Source organism: Anser cygnoides, chromosome 1, assembly GCF_040182565.1.
Source record: "Anser cygnoides isolate HZ-2024a breed goose chromosome 1, Taihu_goose_T2T_genome, whole genome shotgun sequence".
In the NCBI taxonomy this organism is placed as follows: domain Eukaryota; kingdom Metazoa; phylum Chordata; class Aves; order Anseriformes; family Anatidae; genus Anser; species Anser cygnoides.
Genome location: NC_089873.1, coordinates 155,799,844 through 155,819,140, shown reverse-complemented (window position 1 = coordinate 155,819,140; position 19,297 = coordinate 155,799,844). Strand labels below are relative to the sequence as shown.

General features: G+C 39.8%; 1 protein-coding gene across 12 annotated transcripts in view; it reads right to left on the bottom strand.

Moving 5' to 3' along the window:
• Positions 1-14,846: 14,846 nt before the first annotated feature.
• Positions 14,847-19,297, bottom strand: part of DOCK9 (dedicator of cytokinesis 9) — a 129,305-nt gene continuing 124,854 nt past the window's right edge. For all 12 annotated transcript variants that reach the window (XM_066986508.1, XM_048072715.2, XM_048072718.2 and 9 more), the window contains 3 exons: positions 18,909-19,009; positions 18,616-18,754; positions 14,847-16,145 (listed from right to left, as the gene is read on the bottom strand). In XM_066986508.1, coding sequence (XP_066842609.1) covers positions 16,023-16,145; positions 18,616-18,754; positions 18,909-19,009 — 363 coding nt within the window. In that variant the 3' untranslated portion in view covers positions 14,847-16,022. The remainder of the gene's footprint in view (positions 16,146-18,615; positions 18,755-18,908; positions 19,010-19,297) is intronic.

Here is a 19,297-nt window from a genome sequence, read left to right as displayed (position 1 = left end):
TTTAAGGGCGGCTCGACGGGGCCCCCGCCCCGGCACCGCCCGCAGCAGCAGCGCAGGTGGCGGGGAGGGGCGGGTGGCCGCGGAGCCGCCGGGGGTGGCGACACGATGCGACACGACACGATAGGACACGACACGATAGGACACGACACGATAGGACACGACACGACACGACCCGCGGCCACAGCCCCCCCTTCCACCGGGCATCGTTCCGCTGAGGTGCCTGGGGCCAGGGTTGGTTTCGTTTATTTACTTGCGTGTGTCTGCGGGTTTTCCTTTTATTTATTTATTTTTCTACTTGTTTGTTTGTTTGTTTATTTATCCTGTTGATGCTCTCAGCGTCAGGCAGCACACTTTCCACGCCGAGTCGTGGCTCGGCTGCGTACGTGAGACGCACGGGTGGGGAGCTGAGGGCGCGAAGGGGCAGCCACGCGCGCGGCCCATGCCAGGAGTGGGCTAGGAAAACTGCAGCACGGAGGTTTGGAAGCACCCAGAGCACGGAAAGGGAGAAATATTAGTCGGCAGTGCCAAAAAATAAATGTCTGCCGGAAGCATAAAAGCCTCCTTTGGTGCTGGTGTTGAGCGACGCTGGGCTGTGGTTTGTGCAATGGATCCGGTGGCCTCTCCTGCTGCGCGCACGTAGTAATTACCTGGCTGCTGGACGGGTCGATTTCTGCTCAGGTGCAAATGCAACAGGCACTGCGATGTGTTGCAACGTGGGGTATCTACAGGCTCTAAAGAAGGCTGCCCTGGCTTGTGATGGAGAGCTACAGCACAGCCCGGATTTCCTCAGCTGTGTTTACACGGGGGCAATCCGCTCAGAGGAGCTCTCCCCTCTGATCAGTTCCCCCTACTCTTGACTCTTAACATTTATGAATAAATTCTTCAGGTGAAGAATGAGCATGCGGTGGTAGCCAGATGTCTAGCACGTACCCCTGCAAGAAGCACGTGTCTGGCTGCAGAAGCCCTCCCCAGGACAGGAGCAGTCCCCACATCCAACGCAAATCAGAAGCCGCGGCCGCTCTGCTGAGTGGTCCGAAGGGCACAGGGCAGCACCGGTGTCACTGACAGCCCCTTCCCATGCAGAAATGACTGAAATGCCACCACTGTTTCTGATCTGTTAAAATACCAAGTTGAAGAACTGCTTTCTTCCCTCAACAGCAGATTTGGCCTCTTCCTCTTGTATAAACGGTGGTGGCGAAGATGAATTTTGGTGAGTTACCAAGCACATCCTACATGCCAATGTACACTCTGGAAACAAACAAACAGCCTCTTATGTTTCTGCTTAGAAAGAGATGAATAAGCGTGGAGCAGAGATTAAGGGAGACCACGTGTTTTCCTAGCAATTTGAGATAAAGGGGCTACTTGGGTCACATTGGCTTCCGCTCCCCATATCTCCCAGTATTCAAGGTCTCCCTTAAACCAAACATGAAAAAAAGCATTACACAAATGTTCTAAAAATAAGAGCAAAGAATTCACCCTTATGACCACAAGCATTTTGATTCTCCCGATAGGGATAAAGGCCCACACAATTGCTTCACAGGCTCTTCTGGAGTGGATTGGTCTCTGTGTTCAGCAAGCTGGTGCAATGAGGGTGAGCTCTGTGGGGCGGTTTTGTCACCATCCCGGTGTGAGCAGCAAAATCTGGGCTTGGGGGACTTGAGTTTCCTACCCAGACTCACTTCACAGGAGAGCCAAGAGAACAGCAGGACTGCTAAAAGCAGGTTGAAGGTGCAACCATACTGTCTTCTGCAAAGCTCTGAACTTGGAGGAGGCAAAGTGCATTTGAGGATATAGCAGAAAACTCAGGTGACATCACTTCAAACAGTTAAGTACAGGCCACAGCTGGTGATTAGAAAGTACGGTATGTGACTTCTGCAAACTGTGCAGGTTAAAACTACGAGTTATTCCAATAATGTGTCCTAGCACAAACTGCTTGGCTGTCTGGGTGTATATTTTAATTGATGGGTATCTTACTCTGTCGTTAATGAAATGCCACAAAATAGAGCTCATTTAAAAGTTTTGGGGAAGTTTGTCTTCTTGTGCCTCACCAGTAGGAAGTGTGCAACCATGTCAGAGAAGTTGATGAGGTGACTTCCATAAAATGGAATAGTTGATAGCAACTATGGATTATTTAAGGACTGACAACCTAAACTGAGAATGAAGAAAAAGAAGGCGAATTAATATTTGTTTAGAGAATGTGCATTTTAAAAAATCTTGGCAGATGCTTTTGACTCTATTTCAAATTGGAAAAATAATAATAAGCCCAAAGAAATAGCAAGCACGTGCAGCTTACCATGGGGTAGCTACTATTGTACAGAGAGATGAAAACTGATTCAGGTAGTGCATTAATTCCAGTATGAACAGAGACTAATGGATTTCCTTCTATATCCACAATTTATTTAGCTTTCAGGATGGTAGTAGCCCAACACTAGTCACTTGCCAGTAACTACTCCTCCCAAGAGATGTTTATCCTCACCTCCCAGATAGGGAATTTGAGGAAAAAAGTGGTTAGCAATCAGCCAGTGCTGACAAAGCCTTTCTCAGAGGCCCTGCCCTTCTGGATGTAACCGAGGCATCCTAAAGCCGCCAACGTTCAGGTGACAAAGAAAATACCATTAGCTTGCCATGACCTTTCGCATGGCACCGTGTCCAGTTGGGTTTCTTGAAGGCAGGGTGAGCTAGCAGAGCAAACGCTTGGTTGGAGGCACAGAGGAGACCAGGCCTGGAGGGCACCACAGCAGATGAGTTGAGTGCAACCACAGCTGGGAGCGGGACCAGCAGAATAAAGGACACTTGTTTCCATACCCGAGATGCCCAGTTAACGCAAACTTTGGCCCCAAAGTGTACAGACTTGTTACTTCAGGAGTTGAAGCGCCCCGGGGAACGCGGTGCTAGGCCGCAGCAGGCCGCCAGCCTGGCTGGGCAGCACGGGGCCGGTGTTTCTCGTAGATCTGTGGAACCACTCGGTTGGAGAAGACCTCCAAGTCATCTGGTCCGAGATCATCTTCTGCCTGCAGGAGAAGGAGAAGAGCTTATCTCCATGGGGTTTGGCTTCCCTGGCATGTCCGTCTGCACACACACTGACACGTGGGCGCAGGGCGGAGGGGGAAGCAGGGAAGCGGGAACCAGAGCCCAGACCTTTATATAAACAAAGCAACTAAAGTAAACTTCATTTACCTGGAGCTACCCCGCACGGAGGCTAAAATCCCATGGCTCATTAGCAGTGTCTCTGGCAACGGACGTTTAACAGGGCAGATGCAGACCTAATGAGTTAATGGTACATGCTACATTGTAAAATCATTTCTGCCAAAAAGCACTTTTTCATTTTTTTGAAAACACGGCTTGACGTTAACAGCTCATCATTAAGAGTGTTTTATTTCCATCTTGTTTGCTTTTTGATAACATTGTCCTCTCCGTAGAGCCAGCCCCCTCGGCTTGTGTCTCATTGATGAGGGGAGAGGGCGGCGGGTGAGTGAGGGCCCACAGGCAGAGCCTGGGAGCGCAGAAACGCGTGCAGTGCCCCCAGCACGGCCGCTGAGCTCCTGCCAGGCCTTGGGCAACCCTCTGCCGAGGACAGCAGAGCCCGGTGTGCCAGCCGGGGCACTCCCAGCCAGAATGTGGGGCGTGCAAACAGGACTGCGAGGTATTAAGGACAGCTGGTGAGGGAAGTAGGGCAGAGCAGAGGTCCCGACTCAAAGCCTTGATGCATTCCTTTCTACTAGAGAGAAACACGTATCTTTGCAATAGCTTAGTGTATTTAAGGAAAAAAAAAAAAAAAAAGACAAACAAAGGTGTAAATACCTAGCACCTAGCTCCAACTCAAGCCTTTCACTGTGTGGTGTGTCACCAAGGACAATGCAGGTGAAGAATGAAGAACTGAAGAATGTTATTCAAAGCATACTGAAACCTCTGAACCACCTCTTCAACACTCAGTTTTTCTTTGTACTTCCACAAGGATATTTTTCTTCTGAAACTTCAGATTCGTGTTGTGAGACCTGACATCTTCGAGAGAACATTTTAGGTTTTCATTGCATCATGTCTTCTAAAGTTTCATCTTCAGCATGTTTTTAAGCGAACTGTACTTTGCTTTTTTTCTTAAGGACAGCTCACTGTAGTCTCAGCAGTGCAATAGCTGCAAGGGCTGGCTGAATTATCTTGTAAACTTATGTAACCTGTCCTACAAAATGAATAATGGTGTTGACAGGAGAATGCAAGTGTAAGTGTCATCTCTTGACCAATCCATGTTTTGACACAAGCATATGCGAAAGACTTGACTTAAACTGACCCAGTATTTAGGAACCGCTGTGATTTGTCTCAGAGTTTTGGAGATACTTGTTTATGTGATTGCTGAAGATATTTTTTTTTTTCCTACAAATAAATCTTATAAAATTGGATGATCACATTTCCAAGGGAAAACATCCTGTGACATTGTACATGATTTTTGGGGTGGGAGAGACAGTGCTGCCATGCAAAACATGCAACTGAAGATGACATCAACACCCACAGTGGAAGTAACATATTTTGAGTTTGGGCAATAGGACAAGAGTATATCATTTTCTGGAGATGCATTTTTCTGGTGTTGAAATTCTGCAACTGGAGACCTGGAGCTGATGCTGTCTGGCTGCTGTGTCCCTGTTAGACGTTTTGAGATGGGTTCATCCTTCCTGAAATGGACTTTCACATTATTTACAGAGACATTCATATTTCCTCATAGGATATTAAGCTGGCTTCTTTCCATTACCTCTACTGTGTTTCATTCAGATTTAAATGAAAACTTTAGCAGCAGGATCTGACAGAATTTAATACGTAAATAAATTTCAGTGGATTCACTTATCTCACTACATTCTTACAAAGTCACTGTGAAGTCATTCTTTGTATTTCTTTTGAGAAATATTGGCCAGTTTTGCTGTTTCTCAGACCCAAGAATCCAGAGCGCCATTGGATTATTTTCTTCTACTTGCAGCCCACTTTTTGTGGAGGGGCCGGTGGAAGGAGAGGTTTGGGTGAAAGGACAATGTGAGGCAGAGAAGGGCTGGAAGGGAGTTTCACGGTGAGAGTCCCATGCTGAGATCATGCTGGGTCTAAGGAGAGGAGCAGGAACACCCATACCTTGCTCCCAGTCACCCAGATAGGCAGGCAATGAGGCAGTTACAAAGACAAAAGCTCTTCTTGCTACCTGCAACCTCAGCGAAATTCGAGATCCCCCAAGTGCTTCATCAGCTGTGAGCACCCACCTCAAAGCCTCTCCATCGCCTTCGTTGAGGAGCATCTCCTAGCCTCCAAAAGCCTTCGACCCATCCTGCTCCTCCTTTCACACCCTTCGGCCATCCCTTGGACCCCGACTCGGTCATGACTGTGAAACCATACTTGGTCTGGGGAAGAAGAAGAACTGAGATGGCACTGGACAGTATTTCACTGGTGAAGCAACTACAACATCAGCTGCTTGCTGCGGTATCTCTGAGGGCTTTCTCACCTCTTTTCTCCTCTTTGGTCTTTTCCAGGAGCACCTCAAACCTTCTTTAGCTGGCCTCCTGATCTTCTTAATTACTTGTCCAAATTAGAAAATAATATTTTGCTACTGACCTCTGTGGTTATATTCTTATTTTCTTCGTTCTTTGCACTCTCTTGAGCAACTGATTTTCAGGAAGCAGCACAGTACAATTTAATTACTTTGTTCTCTCAGATTTTAAAATAGGGATGTCCCTTTATTTCTTATGGTTGGAAAGCCCAGGATTTGCAATTACGTGGATTTGTTTACACTTCCTTCTAATAGCTCAACCCATTTTCATTCCCCTGAAGGGAAGGCATTATTCTGAAGAAAAAAATGACCATCAACAGCTTTTGGCTTCTTGCAAAGGCTTCTGAGCAAAATACTTTCAATACGAAGATAAGGTTAAAATATAACAATACATAAACAACATAAAATTACATAACATATTTACATGCAATATTTCATAAACTGAAACTGCAGCATGTAAATAACCTAGTCCTGCATATCAGCATAATACGTTGCTGGGTTACTGACTGCCTCCCACAACATAATGATTTTTTCCAAGAAACAGGAGGCATTCTTCTGAGAGGAACTAGAGAGAGAAACAGGAAACAAGAAGCATATACACACAGATAAATTATAAATCAAGTTCTGCCACTCTGATTTCACTTGTTGTCTAGTGGCGGAAGACGTTAGACCAGAAAGTAGCAAAAACAGGTCACTGTGTCCAATTAAATCAAGTGTAAACACCAAATATAACCGTGGAAGCTATGTATAATGTTTATTGTTGGTACAGATATCCCATTTTGAGCATTCTGATTATCCAGTGCTAAAAAACACGTTTGAAGATGTAACTGAAGCTTCAGGAGACTTTAGAAGTTATTCAAAAACATCTGCAGCTAGCTATATGAAAAATTAAATTGTTCAAAGATAATACACTGTCCACCCAAAGGTTGTATCTCACCTCATATATGAGTTGATCAAAACTTGATTTTCACTGCTCTTTTCATTGTTGATGTTTACGGAGTTTGTCGTTGCTTCTGTACTGTAATTTTTTTTTACAAATGAGAGAGTTACAGTATTTGCTATTGTAATTCTTGTGATCTCACACACAGGCTACATAAAAATCTTTTAAAAGGTTTCAAATTGCTAAAGCTATACAGTAGATATGCTATACATACAAGAAATATTTTCTGTAATGGAAACAATCCCTCATGATGCAAAACCAATGCAAAACAACATTGCCCACACCAAAATTTTTCAACAATTTTTGTTGAAAAGCAAAGAAAAAGCTGGGAAAAGGCATACAAGCAGAAGAAATTGTTCTGGTTTTCATTTGTTTGGAAACTGCCGTGGAACAGATTAGCCTGCACTGTAGTGCTTTCTTACATAAACAAGCAATTATACCTGGTCGTGAGCAAAGCTCTTTAAATCACTCCTAGCTAGTTATTGATAAAAGCTCTAAAAATACGTAGCCTAAACCGGAAAGGATAGTTGTTATGGAAAGGCTCTAAGACACCCAAGCACAGCAATTACAGGCTCTACACTGCTCTTCCAGCAAACAAACGTAGCATAAGCTACACAAATCACTGGAACTGGAGTGGTTGAGGATCATTTGGTGTATGTCAGAAGTTAATTCAGTCTTATCCCTCCAAAACTGCGGTTGCCTCAGATGAAGCAAGTACTCGTACAGAGCCCACTTTTATCTGACAATACTGGAATTAAAATTACATATTTCTAAGTAAAATTTACGAGTTTAACTTGCATACTGTTATTGGAAAGCAGTCCTTTATCAATACCAATTTCTAGAACATCCTTACCTTAATTTTTACAAATGTAATTTTGATCAGAAATGCTTTCTTTTCCAAGTCCTGCCACTGTTACTGTAGTACCTGGCTTCTTTTGCTTAAGGAAAAAATAGAGTCCGTCCAATCAAACAGAAACGTTTAGCTGCATCCTCACCTTGAGAGACAGGAATACCAGTTCCATAATGCCGTACATATAGAGTAGGCCTGTACTTAGTGACCTCCTTTCTGACAAAATCAGGTTGCCTATTTATTCTTGTTTTCTCATATTACAACCTCTCTAATACTTATTGGCATGTCCTAATGAGAGGTATCCATGGATACATGTTCATCCTCCTGTAGAAAGAGCCTAATCTTACTCTCTTTTTGAGAACGCTTTCTGAAAGTGGATCAGAAAACATGGCCAAAGGACAGGGTATCATCCTCTTCCACTTATATTTAGTTCCTGGAGACAATTTGCCATTCTTGTTTGTTTTGCATGCTACTTCATGCAAGCTAAATCTAAAGTAGCTTCCTTTTCTGTTATCAGATAACATGAACTCCTCATAAAGCCTCTTGGCAATAGCTCTTCTGTATTTTTTTTAGTGTTCAGACTGAACTTTCCTTTATGGTTTGCTTGGTAACAGCTGACACTGTGTATGTAACCGAGACTTGAAATACACAAACTCGTAACCCTGGAGCCCTGCAAAGCCTCCCAGGGAAGGTGTCTTGCACTCAGCTCATACCACAGATTTTTTCATAGGGCAAACATTGCTTACTACAAAAAAAATCTAGTATATTCAGAAAGTTTGTACAGAGACACACACTGCTCCGCCAAAGCTCCTGAATGACAGCCCACCTTGTTACACCGTGCCATTAACACAAGACAGACCTCTGGAGCAGGTGCTAGCAAACCCTAGGTGCAAGATGATGGCCCTGGTAAGGAAGGACTGAAAAGAGATTTAGGACACCACTGTAGTAGATATGCACAGGTATGTTTGAAATATTCATGTCTGGCTCACCTTAAATGTGATGAACTGAACCACGTCATGGTAACAGTGGTCAAGAAATATTCTGTCCAGCACTGACCGTGACTATTTTCTGAGCCCGAATGCTGCTGACATGCACCGTGGAAGAGGAGCTGAATATAGCAAAGACTTTGGCTAAATGGCTTATCTGCAGGGAAGACAACTATTTTTTGACCAGAAAAAAAGGCCACGAGACCTGAAGAAAACAGAGAACTACAAAAGAGGAGTGTTCAGAGACTGGACCTTGCAGGTGGACTGGTGAGGAGAAGGGCCAGTAGGCAGCCTCCCTAAAGGAAGGCTTTATCTAAGGGAAGCCACGGTAGAGGCGGGCAGAACCAAATATCAAGGAGTATCTCAGAACACAATGACTGAAAAACAATCAGCACATGAGTAAAGTTGAAAGGTTGAAAGGTCAGCCCTGGCAGAAGGGATATGCCGCACCTGACTTACCTTTTTTCCTTCTCTTGATCGAACATGTATTTTTAACTTCTGCTGTTATGCAATGCAGAAGTCGCACATTACGAAACTGTTGCCACATTCTGCTAACAGGCATGGCTGCATTTTGTATCGGGATGAAATTGGAGTCATACCAAGTGTTTTTAAAATGACTTGGGATAAAGAGGTGTTATTTAACCTGCTGTTTAGCTTTCATAGTAGTATCTGGATTTTTATTTATTTATTTATTTTGACGGGAGTCTGACATATTTTGCAGTCAAGAGAGACAGAACGAATAGAAATGATAAAATATAGTCATTTTTTTATTTAGTGACTTGGTTATGTCTGGGTAAGATGGTTCTCAAGAGTCAAGATTTCATTTCCAAGATTTCAGAGGCAAGGTCAGGAAGCTGTATGCCATTGTGACTAAAACTAAGTTTTTCCCTTCTTATATCACTCACAAATATTTTAAATAAAACGCCCATCAATTATTGTTAAATCCAGGAACTGAAAAATTGTTCTGATGACAACTGTACACATTAACTCCATGCACTGCTTACAAAAAGGGAAAGGAAATTTTAGTGCAGCTTTTGAGCAGGAATTTGTAAGCTTCAATGACAGTAAAATGCATCCTGCTAGGATAAGAGGGAGGTCTGTTCATGTCTTAGTTTACGTATAAATAGCTAAGCATATAGTCAAGATGATGTGTATTAATGCCTAAATAGAAAGGAATCAAAATTAACTAAAATACACACAAAAAAAGTAGATTAAGAAACAGGGGTTGAAACAGAGGTTGGTTTGAAATGTTTTATATCAAGTATTTAACTGTTTGACCAGTAACTCCATGTAATTTTATCATATGTAGGTGACTTGCACATTTGTAAAAGAAAAAAAAAAATCCCCAAAGAAAGATTTATGAGCTCCAGGAGGACAATGGCTAAATAAACGACTCTTACATTTAAAGAGCACAACAACAAAGTATATGGAGAATATTTTCATATGCTTATTGATTTAAATGTATTCACTTTTCTGAGAGCCCTAGTCAAATATCTGCAACTTGAGCTGTCAGCTGTCAGCCAAGGAACAGGAAAGTTAGTGGAAGAAGGTTGAGCTTGTGGCTATTCCCAGTGCGTCATAAAATGGCTATATGAAATTGTAACAGTTTAAAATGGCAAATTAGAACAGAAGACACCTTATATATGAAACTGAATTTGGGAATTTCACGTTCTAATAATTTCAACCCAGTGCCTTGTTTCTTTTCACAAGATTAGTCAAAATCCACATTTCATGCTCTGTGCACCAAATGGTTTACTGTCTTGTAGAAACTGATACGCACCATCCAAAGTTGAGCTGAAAGTAACTTTCCCGCTGTGACCTGAAAGGGTGAAGACAGACAAAAGGAACAAGCATCGCAGGCATTTCTTCATTTACAAGCATTTAGAGTAATCTTTTCAAGCACTAGAAATGGTAGCGTATAATTGCTTGTCAGCTGCTTCACTAGTGCTCGCAGTACAAGCTTCTGCCATGACTAATAACTGGCTGAACATCTGGCAGCTGAACACAAGTCTTCTGGTAATAACAATGCTCTGTCCTGAATAAAGACCCAGTCAACGCTAAGACTACTGCCTAAAATTGTTGCTAAAACTGTTAGAGACTGCATGCATCTGTTTTTTTCCAGAATGTTGTTATAATAGCTATGAAATTGAGCTAGTTAATAGCAACCAGCATCAGCTAAAGAACCACCAGTGGTATCATCCTACTTTTCAAAGTTTAACTTCAGCTAAATTTAGACATAAAAGATACCATTGAGTTCTGAGTGAATGCCCGCAGCCTGAGCTAGGTAGCTGACTAAGGAAGCAATAAAATAAATAACATCTCCGTACTGTAAAGAATATCTGACAGAAGACATCCAGATCTTTGGAACCGAGCACCATCAGTAGCATTCAGTGCAGTGGTTGAAAGAGGATTAAGAATCTTTGTCTGATTTTCTAATCTGAATTTGCTTGGCTTCAGCATCCACCCTCTGTTGTCTTCCTTCGCCAGACAAAAAAGCCTCACACCATCCACTGTACTCTTTGGCACGATTACTTTTGTATTTTACAGCCCTTCTCGATTTTCTGCTTGGTGAGTCAAAACACTCCTGCAGATGTCACGCCATTAAAGATTTTCTCTCTCCCTCAAAACCATCTTTTTTCCTTACTCCTACAAATTCTTGAGTTCAACATTTTAAAACCTTAGCCCCAGTATCTTCCCAGCACACGATGTTTTCATATTGGTTTCACAAGTGCTGTACGGCAGGTAAGCCCACCCTAATACGTTCCATTTATATCCACGTGGTGCATCAGTCCTCCTCACCACAGAATTACATTAAGAGTTTGCTTATGGCAAGCTGTATGTTCGGAACAACCCTTAAATCCTTTTCTCTGTTACCATTTCCCAAGAGACAACCTGCACACTTAATTTTCTTTTAGTATTTCTTGAAGAATGGCTTTGTAGACTGCAATGCCAGTATGCTGTGCGTAAAGGTCCTCATCTGAGAAACACGACCTTCGTTTTCACACATTTTAAATCGTTGTTTTGATATTTTTTTCTTTTTGGTCATTTCTGGACTACCAGTGAAAAAGTTAAATAGCACCACAATTACTTTCTAGAAGAATTTCCCTAAGTGTTGGTGTATCAATGTGTGATTTTCCAGCGACGGTCTCTGAAAACATTTGCCAGACCGTACTTCAACACCTGGACACCCGGTATATTGTTAGGGCCCACTTATATCGGACCGTCAGGCAGTGCTGTAGGGAGTTGTAACAGAACCACGGAGATTGACATTTCCGTGCATATTTCACTCAAACCAATACAGGAGCAGGAGAAGAAGCAAGGGTTGAAGGAACAGCATGTATTGATAACCAAGGACATGATTAACAGCAATCAGATTGGTAAACGCTGTGGAATGTGCTGCCTGCATCAAGACTGGAAGGCCTGGGCTCCGATAGTGCTACAGCTTGATGATTTGTCAGCAGAAGAGCGGAGATAACAGGAGGATGGCAGGGAGGTTCCAGCCCACCCCCTGTACCAGTCAGCTTCCTGCTGTCCCAGCAGGAGGGAAGGCTGTAGCCATAAAGATAGGCAAATGAGGAAACACAGGCACCAGAGAGCAACCTCCCCTACGGTTTATGTGGGATGAGGTAAGCAGGATTAAGGTGGAAGATCGCGCTGTAATAGCTGAAGGGTATAAGCACCTGACTGGAGAAGGTTTTCATTGCCAAGGAAGGACCCAGATGACTCGGCAGTCGCTCAGCAGTCAGCATTTTTAATCTTCTGTGGGGCTCCTCAGCCAACCTGGTGCAGCTCAGGAGTACGTGGGTTTGAGAACAGGACCCGGTGAAATCTGTGAGAGTAAACCTGAGCGACCGAGATTAGTTTTCTTTAAAATAAATACCACCTTCCCTTTCCTTGTGGTCTTGAATTTTGCCATGTTAATTTCCTACAGTGCAACGTACTACAAAATGCCCTCTAAATTTACAGTCTATGCAAAGGAAAAGGTCATCTGTTCAACCAGACCTATTTTTTTGTATAAGCCTCTCTTTAGTTCCTCTTGATTTGACTCTCATAATAGGCCTTCCAGTGTCTTGTTTCCCACCAGTACCACGGCAAGTGGAACATAATCCTCCCCCATACTTTTTTTTTTTTTTTTGTGACAATGGGAGCAAAATTCTTCACTTTCCATACACCAAGACCTGTTTTAAAGGAACATTAGCAGACCAGAATCTTTTGGCCGACTCTTACTACACTTGGTTTCAATTTTTAGGCCTGTAGATACTGAATGCATAATGGAAATAAAATTCCTTTTGGATTACAAGGGAACTATATTTCATCATCTTCATGTGATTTTTTTTTATTATTTTGACTGCTTCTAAAGATAAAATACAAGCTTTTTGAGCATATCTCCACACTAAATAATCTGACCTTTAACCATCTGCCTAGTAATGAGACCATATCATCACTAGCCAGTATTTCAGCCAAATGCCTTGGTATCTTCAGCTGTGCAAGACAGATTTATCTAACAAACACCCTACGTTCCTCAGCAATTTTCTGTACTTTAATTTCTATATCTGCTTTCCATTTAAATATTTTTTTAAAATGCTAATCTTTTATCACTGTCTTCAAGTTCATCCAGTCTTTATTTTTTTTTTAAATTGTCTGCATAAATTTAATTAACAATTTTTTGAGATTTAGTCTTTTTTTTTTGAGAGTAAGCATAAATTTAATTTTAGGGTAATCGCTGCCAGTTGGTAACATATTATCAAGTTCTGATCACAGGTTTCTAGACATGCATCAAAACCCACTAATTATTTAATTACAATAAACTATAATCCAAAATGGATGCATTTTGTTAAGATATAATGGTTTTCTAAAAGCCACTGAATAGGTGTATTATACTATTGGCTGTATGATACTTCAAGCAAGCCTCTCAAAAAAAGCCTCTCAAAAAAAAAGAACTTCTCCCCTCTCCGCCCCCTTGCAGTGTGCATGGCAAGTTAATTATCCAATTCTGAGCTTTAACAATAAAGATCTTTGCCAATATATTGCTATGTCATGCTTTATCAGTCAGCACATTGCTTCATTTCTTTTCCCGTTCCTATGGTTCTGAGTCACCAGTGTCCCCAAAACAGATACTGCATTTTAGTGTGGGGTGTTACCTCCCCTATTTTGCCTTTCTCGAGCAAATAAATGGGTTTTAAAACAAACACAAAAACAAGCAAACAAACAACAAGTTACATCATCACTCTAGGCATATTTAAATAGATTATTTCAAGGCTTTATTATGTATTTTTTACAGTCTGCTAGTATGCTGTGATGAGAAAATACTTGTCTGTTTCAAAACAGCTCACAGAGCAAGGGTCCATCACTGGTGTTTTAAGTAATCTGAAAAAAAGCAAACAAAACAAAACAAAACAAAAAAACCAAACCCACCCACCCCTCAGCAGGCTGCTAATGGATGAACAGAAGTTTTCTTTTTTGTCACAGGCGAAACAGTTATGTTGACAGCTCTTCCACTTTATTAGACAAATTATAAAAGGTGTTTGTCCCCTTATGTACCTTGTTTGTTATGTTTAAGGTGGCTACTACAGCTTCACTAAATCAAAGATAGCTCTGCACTCGTCTCTCACTAAGCAATGTTCAGAGATTCCTGAGAGTGATGGAATGAGCAACAAAGTGAACAGTTTCGCTTAACTAAGGTCCTTTTCCTGCAGTTATCTGTGTGTCCTTGAGAACTTCTTATCTATTCCATTTACAACTCATGCAATTGAAAAAAATGACTTGTTACTTAATGGCTCTGTCAGAAGTTCCAGCTCCCTCAGTAGACGTTGTGCTAAGAACGTTGACTAGCGCAAAGGATGCAGCCAATTTCTGTTCAGATTTCTTCTGGGGTTCAAATTCCATTTTTTCAAACACTAGATGCCAGCTTGAACATACTTACTCAGCAGTTATCAGCATCTGCTCGTACAAAGATAGATAACTGTTCCAGACTGATAAACATCTTTTTTTCCCCTCACACACTTGAAAAACATCTGACCACTCACTTTCATTAATTTGAAAATTATGTTGGTGTAAAGCTGGTTAAATCTTACTAATTCTTAAAATATTAAATGGATACTAAACATAACTGGAAAAAGCAGAATCATCCAGTGCCAGGATGAGCTGTTTGAAAAATCTTTCATGTTTAATGCTAACATAAGAATTTCATGCTATGCTAGAGAAAATGACAGTAAACCTTAAATCACATGGGAAAAAAAAAATCCTATTTTCATCTGATGAAGAGTTTTGAAGGGTTCTTAATATTAACTGTAACAGTGAGTAACAACCTTTAGTTACAACATGCTACTTGGGTCAAACACGATGGATCCAAAACTCATGTCTTAACTAATAGCCTACAATTCCTCTGTTGTCAAGAAATATGAAAAGCACACCATAAGGTTCTGCATCTAATCTCATACTTAGGCTGCCAAAAGCCTTTCTTTCTTTCTTTCTTTCTTTTTTTTGATCAAGCTTTCATCTTTTCCCAGTCTCGGGGACAAATCTAAAATAAAAACCAGAGCACACAGTGAGAAAAGTTAACTACTTTTTTCCTTTTAATATAGATGTAGTACAGAATGTTTAATTACAGCAGGACAGTGCTTCCAGTTAAATAAAATTAAAAACCTTTATTTTCCCCAAATATAAAATTACTAAATTAATGTCTTAAAAGAATAAGAATATGGAAAAAGCTTTAAATTATACCACCATTTACCACAGTAACCATGATCACCAATTACATACTTCATTGCTTTGGCAAAAAAGTTTTTTTTTTTTCCTTTTAATAAATGCATATAAACCTAACATAGCAAAGACTGTATACATCTTTATATTGCACTTATTTATATACAGGAATAAATGAACTGTAAAGTCTGCATATACTTGGAATGAGCAAATTTTCACAATAAACTGAAAGCATGATAAGAGCTGGTATGAATATTAAAAAATGTTTAGAAATGTAATACATTTATGTACAGACTGCATGGACTGTATTAACAAACAATATGTACATAACAGTTTACTATACTATTGATATTTTAGAATAACTCCGTGTTCATTAATACAGACCTTTGGTTGTATTTAGTTGTTTAGTAAGATCCAAGCTCACGTACTTCCAAAATGCAACAAGGTATAAAATAAAGCACAACAATTTGCCAAATGGTACAAAAACTACTATTGTCAGTTCCATTAAACCCAAAAAACTAGTGTCTCTGTCTAGTCCCAAAATAGTTCTTGTACTTGAAATCAATCTCTATGTGCCATACACAAAAAGAACACCTGAATGTTACATATCTGCAAAATTACATCCCACAACACTTTTTGTAATGTGCAATTTGTTTTAATAATACTTCCTAACAAAAAAGAGAAATTTACTTCAATATTATAATTTCCCAATACGCACTTTTGCGATGACACTGTGAATATTTTAAATGTTACCAGCAAGATTAAAAAATATATGTGCGCCTCCTTTACTTACTCTAAAAAACTATTACCAGTAATTGCTATTTGCTTATCACTGTCTACCTTGATATCTAAGTGTGCTCAGACTTTCATATGAATTATGCAGTTTGTACGTGCCCAACGTTTAGCTTCAAAATCATCCTGAGCTTGCACACAATGAAACAAATCCACATACTTAAAAAACAAAAACAAAAACAAACAAAAAAAGCCCCCAACCCCCAAAACCAAACACCATACTTTACAAAACAATCATGCAACTGAAGAAGAACTGGGCATCCCATGAACTGTTGTGCTTGTTGGAGTTCCACTTATGGCGTTGAAAATGTGTAGCGAATTGGGCATAACATTGGCCTTTTCTTCAACCGGAGTAATCTTAAAATGGAAAACAAGCATTTACCAAAGCGTTCCAAAAGGACATGAGCATTTATAAAACAGCTATCAAAACACAGCTTTTGATAGTCACCAAAAAATCTTAATTCTTAACAGCCATATATTTACCGATGCCACATTTAGAAATATTAGATACATCAATTGTGTGACGTATCGAATATTTCTAGATATGTGGCTTTGGCACTAAGACGGCTTTTCTATCACCATCAGTACAACTAGATTCTGTTCTTTCAAAATACTATACATTTTGTGCTCATCATATGTGAGACAGCATTTTCTGAGTTAATGACTGCAGACTTGCAGGAGATTATTGAAAGTACTACTCTCAGCTGTATGACACAATCACAGACTGGTTGAGTTGGAAGCCCCCTTGACCAACTTCCCTGGCTCAAGCAGGGTCACCTAAGAGCACCTTCTCACCTATAGAAAGAGTAAAAGGAGAAAGAGAAAACTTGTTCTGAATAAGGTATGCTTTTTACGATGAAAATAAAGATTCATCCTTAGCTAAAAGGAATTATATAGACAAACTAAGAGCAGAAGTAAAGAAAATTAATTACCATCCCATCTGATCATATTTGCAAGCAGCAGAGGGAAAAAAAAGAAAAGTCCATTAAGATTTTCTATATTTTCATAACAACATTTTTGCAATTGTTTAAACACCACACTATTATAAGAGAGCTAATTTTTTTTTTCTTCCAATAACAGAGCAAAACATCGTGAGATTTTTTTTTTCTTTCTCTCCAAATACACCAACAGGCAGGCATATAAAGTTGCCATTTTTATAGATTTCAGTGAACGCCTCCATGATTCTACGACTTCAAGGTGTGATGAATCTTTTTTTTTTTTATCATTTTTTAAATAGCATGTTTTAATTATTTACAACTGATTACATCTGTATAAAAAAACACAGTAGAAGACCAGTAGTACACATTACTACAGTCAGTGATGTACTTTCATATTCTGTTCACACTGTCTTGCAGTGTCAGTTGTTTGCCCCTTGTCTCTGCTTACTCTTAGCCAATTTGATTTACTCCTAAGGTTTCAGGCATTACATGCTTTTTCTTATCCTCAGTCTTTGGAAACTCACACGTGAGAATTTTTTAAACATACACATCTTGCACTGAGTTCAAATTTATTTTCTTATTTTTACTTCTTGTGTTCAAAGCATCATTATATACTTTTACTTTTTCCTTTCTGGGTAAAAAAAAAAATCTTCTTGGATAAGCATATGGATAACCTGCTACACAGGTTAGCTTTTTCAGCAAGTATTTCTTGGATCATAATAGACTAATTTGGAGATGTCAAAAAATAGTAAGTGGGTAAAGCTGTTGTATGTCTGAAGGAGGTAAACCTGAGAAATGCTGGAAGATTAATTGACCATTTAAATGTCAACTAGACAGAATGCCTCAGGTAGGTCTTGATTTTTCACGTAAAATTTGATCTCAGAGCAAAGCCTATTTTATTTGTAAAGATGAAGGAAACAGAGCTCCTCTTTGCATCAGCTGTTTATCCAGACTGGCATGCACTGGTTCCTAAGTCTAAGAAAAGATGCTGTTATGGCCATACATTTAAGGAAGTCTCATAGAAATATGTATTCGTAAGGTAAAATATTTAAGAAAACACAGGTATTTCTTGTGGGCCAGAAATACAAGTCTTGAGGGTAAGACCTATAAGCCACTCTGGGGCTCTAGGAAAAGATTATACAAATAACAGTGCATTAAAAAAACAGAATCTGAAGTGATGAGTGTGATGAATAAAAACTTAAAGGCAGTAGGCATTAACCATGAATCTTTTCCCATACTCCTAGAGATAATATCCTTGCCTCTGAAGTCAGGAGGCATTTCTACCACAGATCCTAGATGCAAGGTCCTTAATCTTGTTTGTAGGAGAGTTCTGTTTTTTCTTTTCCCATATCTCCAGCTTGTCTGTAGTTGGTTCCATCAAGAAAATGTGTAGAAATACCTCTTGCAAGATGGCTTAACTCTTTCTTGCAAAAGTAAATGCTTACATCTTCAAATCGCAATTAAAAGGGTTAAGCTTGCAGATGAAATTACCCTACAGTTATCAGGAAGTATAGATTAAAATGAACTTTCTGGATCACTGAATGAAGATACCTGTAGAAGCATTAAGTATAAGTGACACATGTATTTGTGTCATTAAATTTGTTTTTATCTTTACTGTAATCTTTCTCTCCTATGAAAAACAGGCTGGTGCCAACAAGATTAATTTTCTTAATGCATAGGACTTAATTCTGAAGATCAAGAAAGCACCTGCAGAAAATTCACACACAGAAAAAAGAGAAGTTCCAAAACTCCATGATATGCTTAAACTCCAATAGAAATAAAACCAACACAATCTTCTGATGTAAAGCATAATGTACACTTTTCCTACTGGGTTCAAATTATAGCTATGTTCTCAATAGTGGTATATATAAATTAATTTCAGGACATACTTGTTCATGCATTATTTCAGAAAGCTCTTTCGCCATTTCTCTGTAGTTGGCTTTCATTTCTTCTTGATATTCCAACTGATCTTCCTTTATAAGTCGCTCATTTACACCAAGAGCATGCCCACAAGCTTCAACAAATTGCCTGATTTAGATAAAATAATAAGAAAGATCTTAAGAAGGAATACAAAATCCAAAGGAATAATTCAAAATGCTAGACTAAACTTTACAAGTATTTTAAAAAAAAAAATCTTTCATTGAATTCTTATCTCATTTATTTATTAAAAAAAAAAAAGTACCTAAAAACTTCCTTTAGGAGCTTCACTTTATTGTCTGGATATCTTTTGGTGTTTGTGTCATCTAAGAAAGCTCTTGCATATGCTAGTGGACCAGCATTAACCTAAGAACAAAAATTACAAAATAAAGTCAGTTCTCTGATATACTGTCTTAGCACTAACAGATGCTACAGGTGAATGCCTGATTTAAATTTCTTAGGAGAACACATTGATTTCAAATAAATAAATAAATAAATGCCCTCCCTTCCCCCCTGCACATAAAAACCAAACACATGCTTATTTCATAAGAAAACTACTGAAGTTGTAACATAAGGGCACAAGAGGTCTGTACAGCACTCAGAACCTGTCCTGGCACAAAGAAACCACTTTAATGATGACAAAGGCAAAGTAAC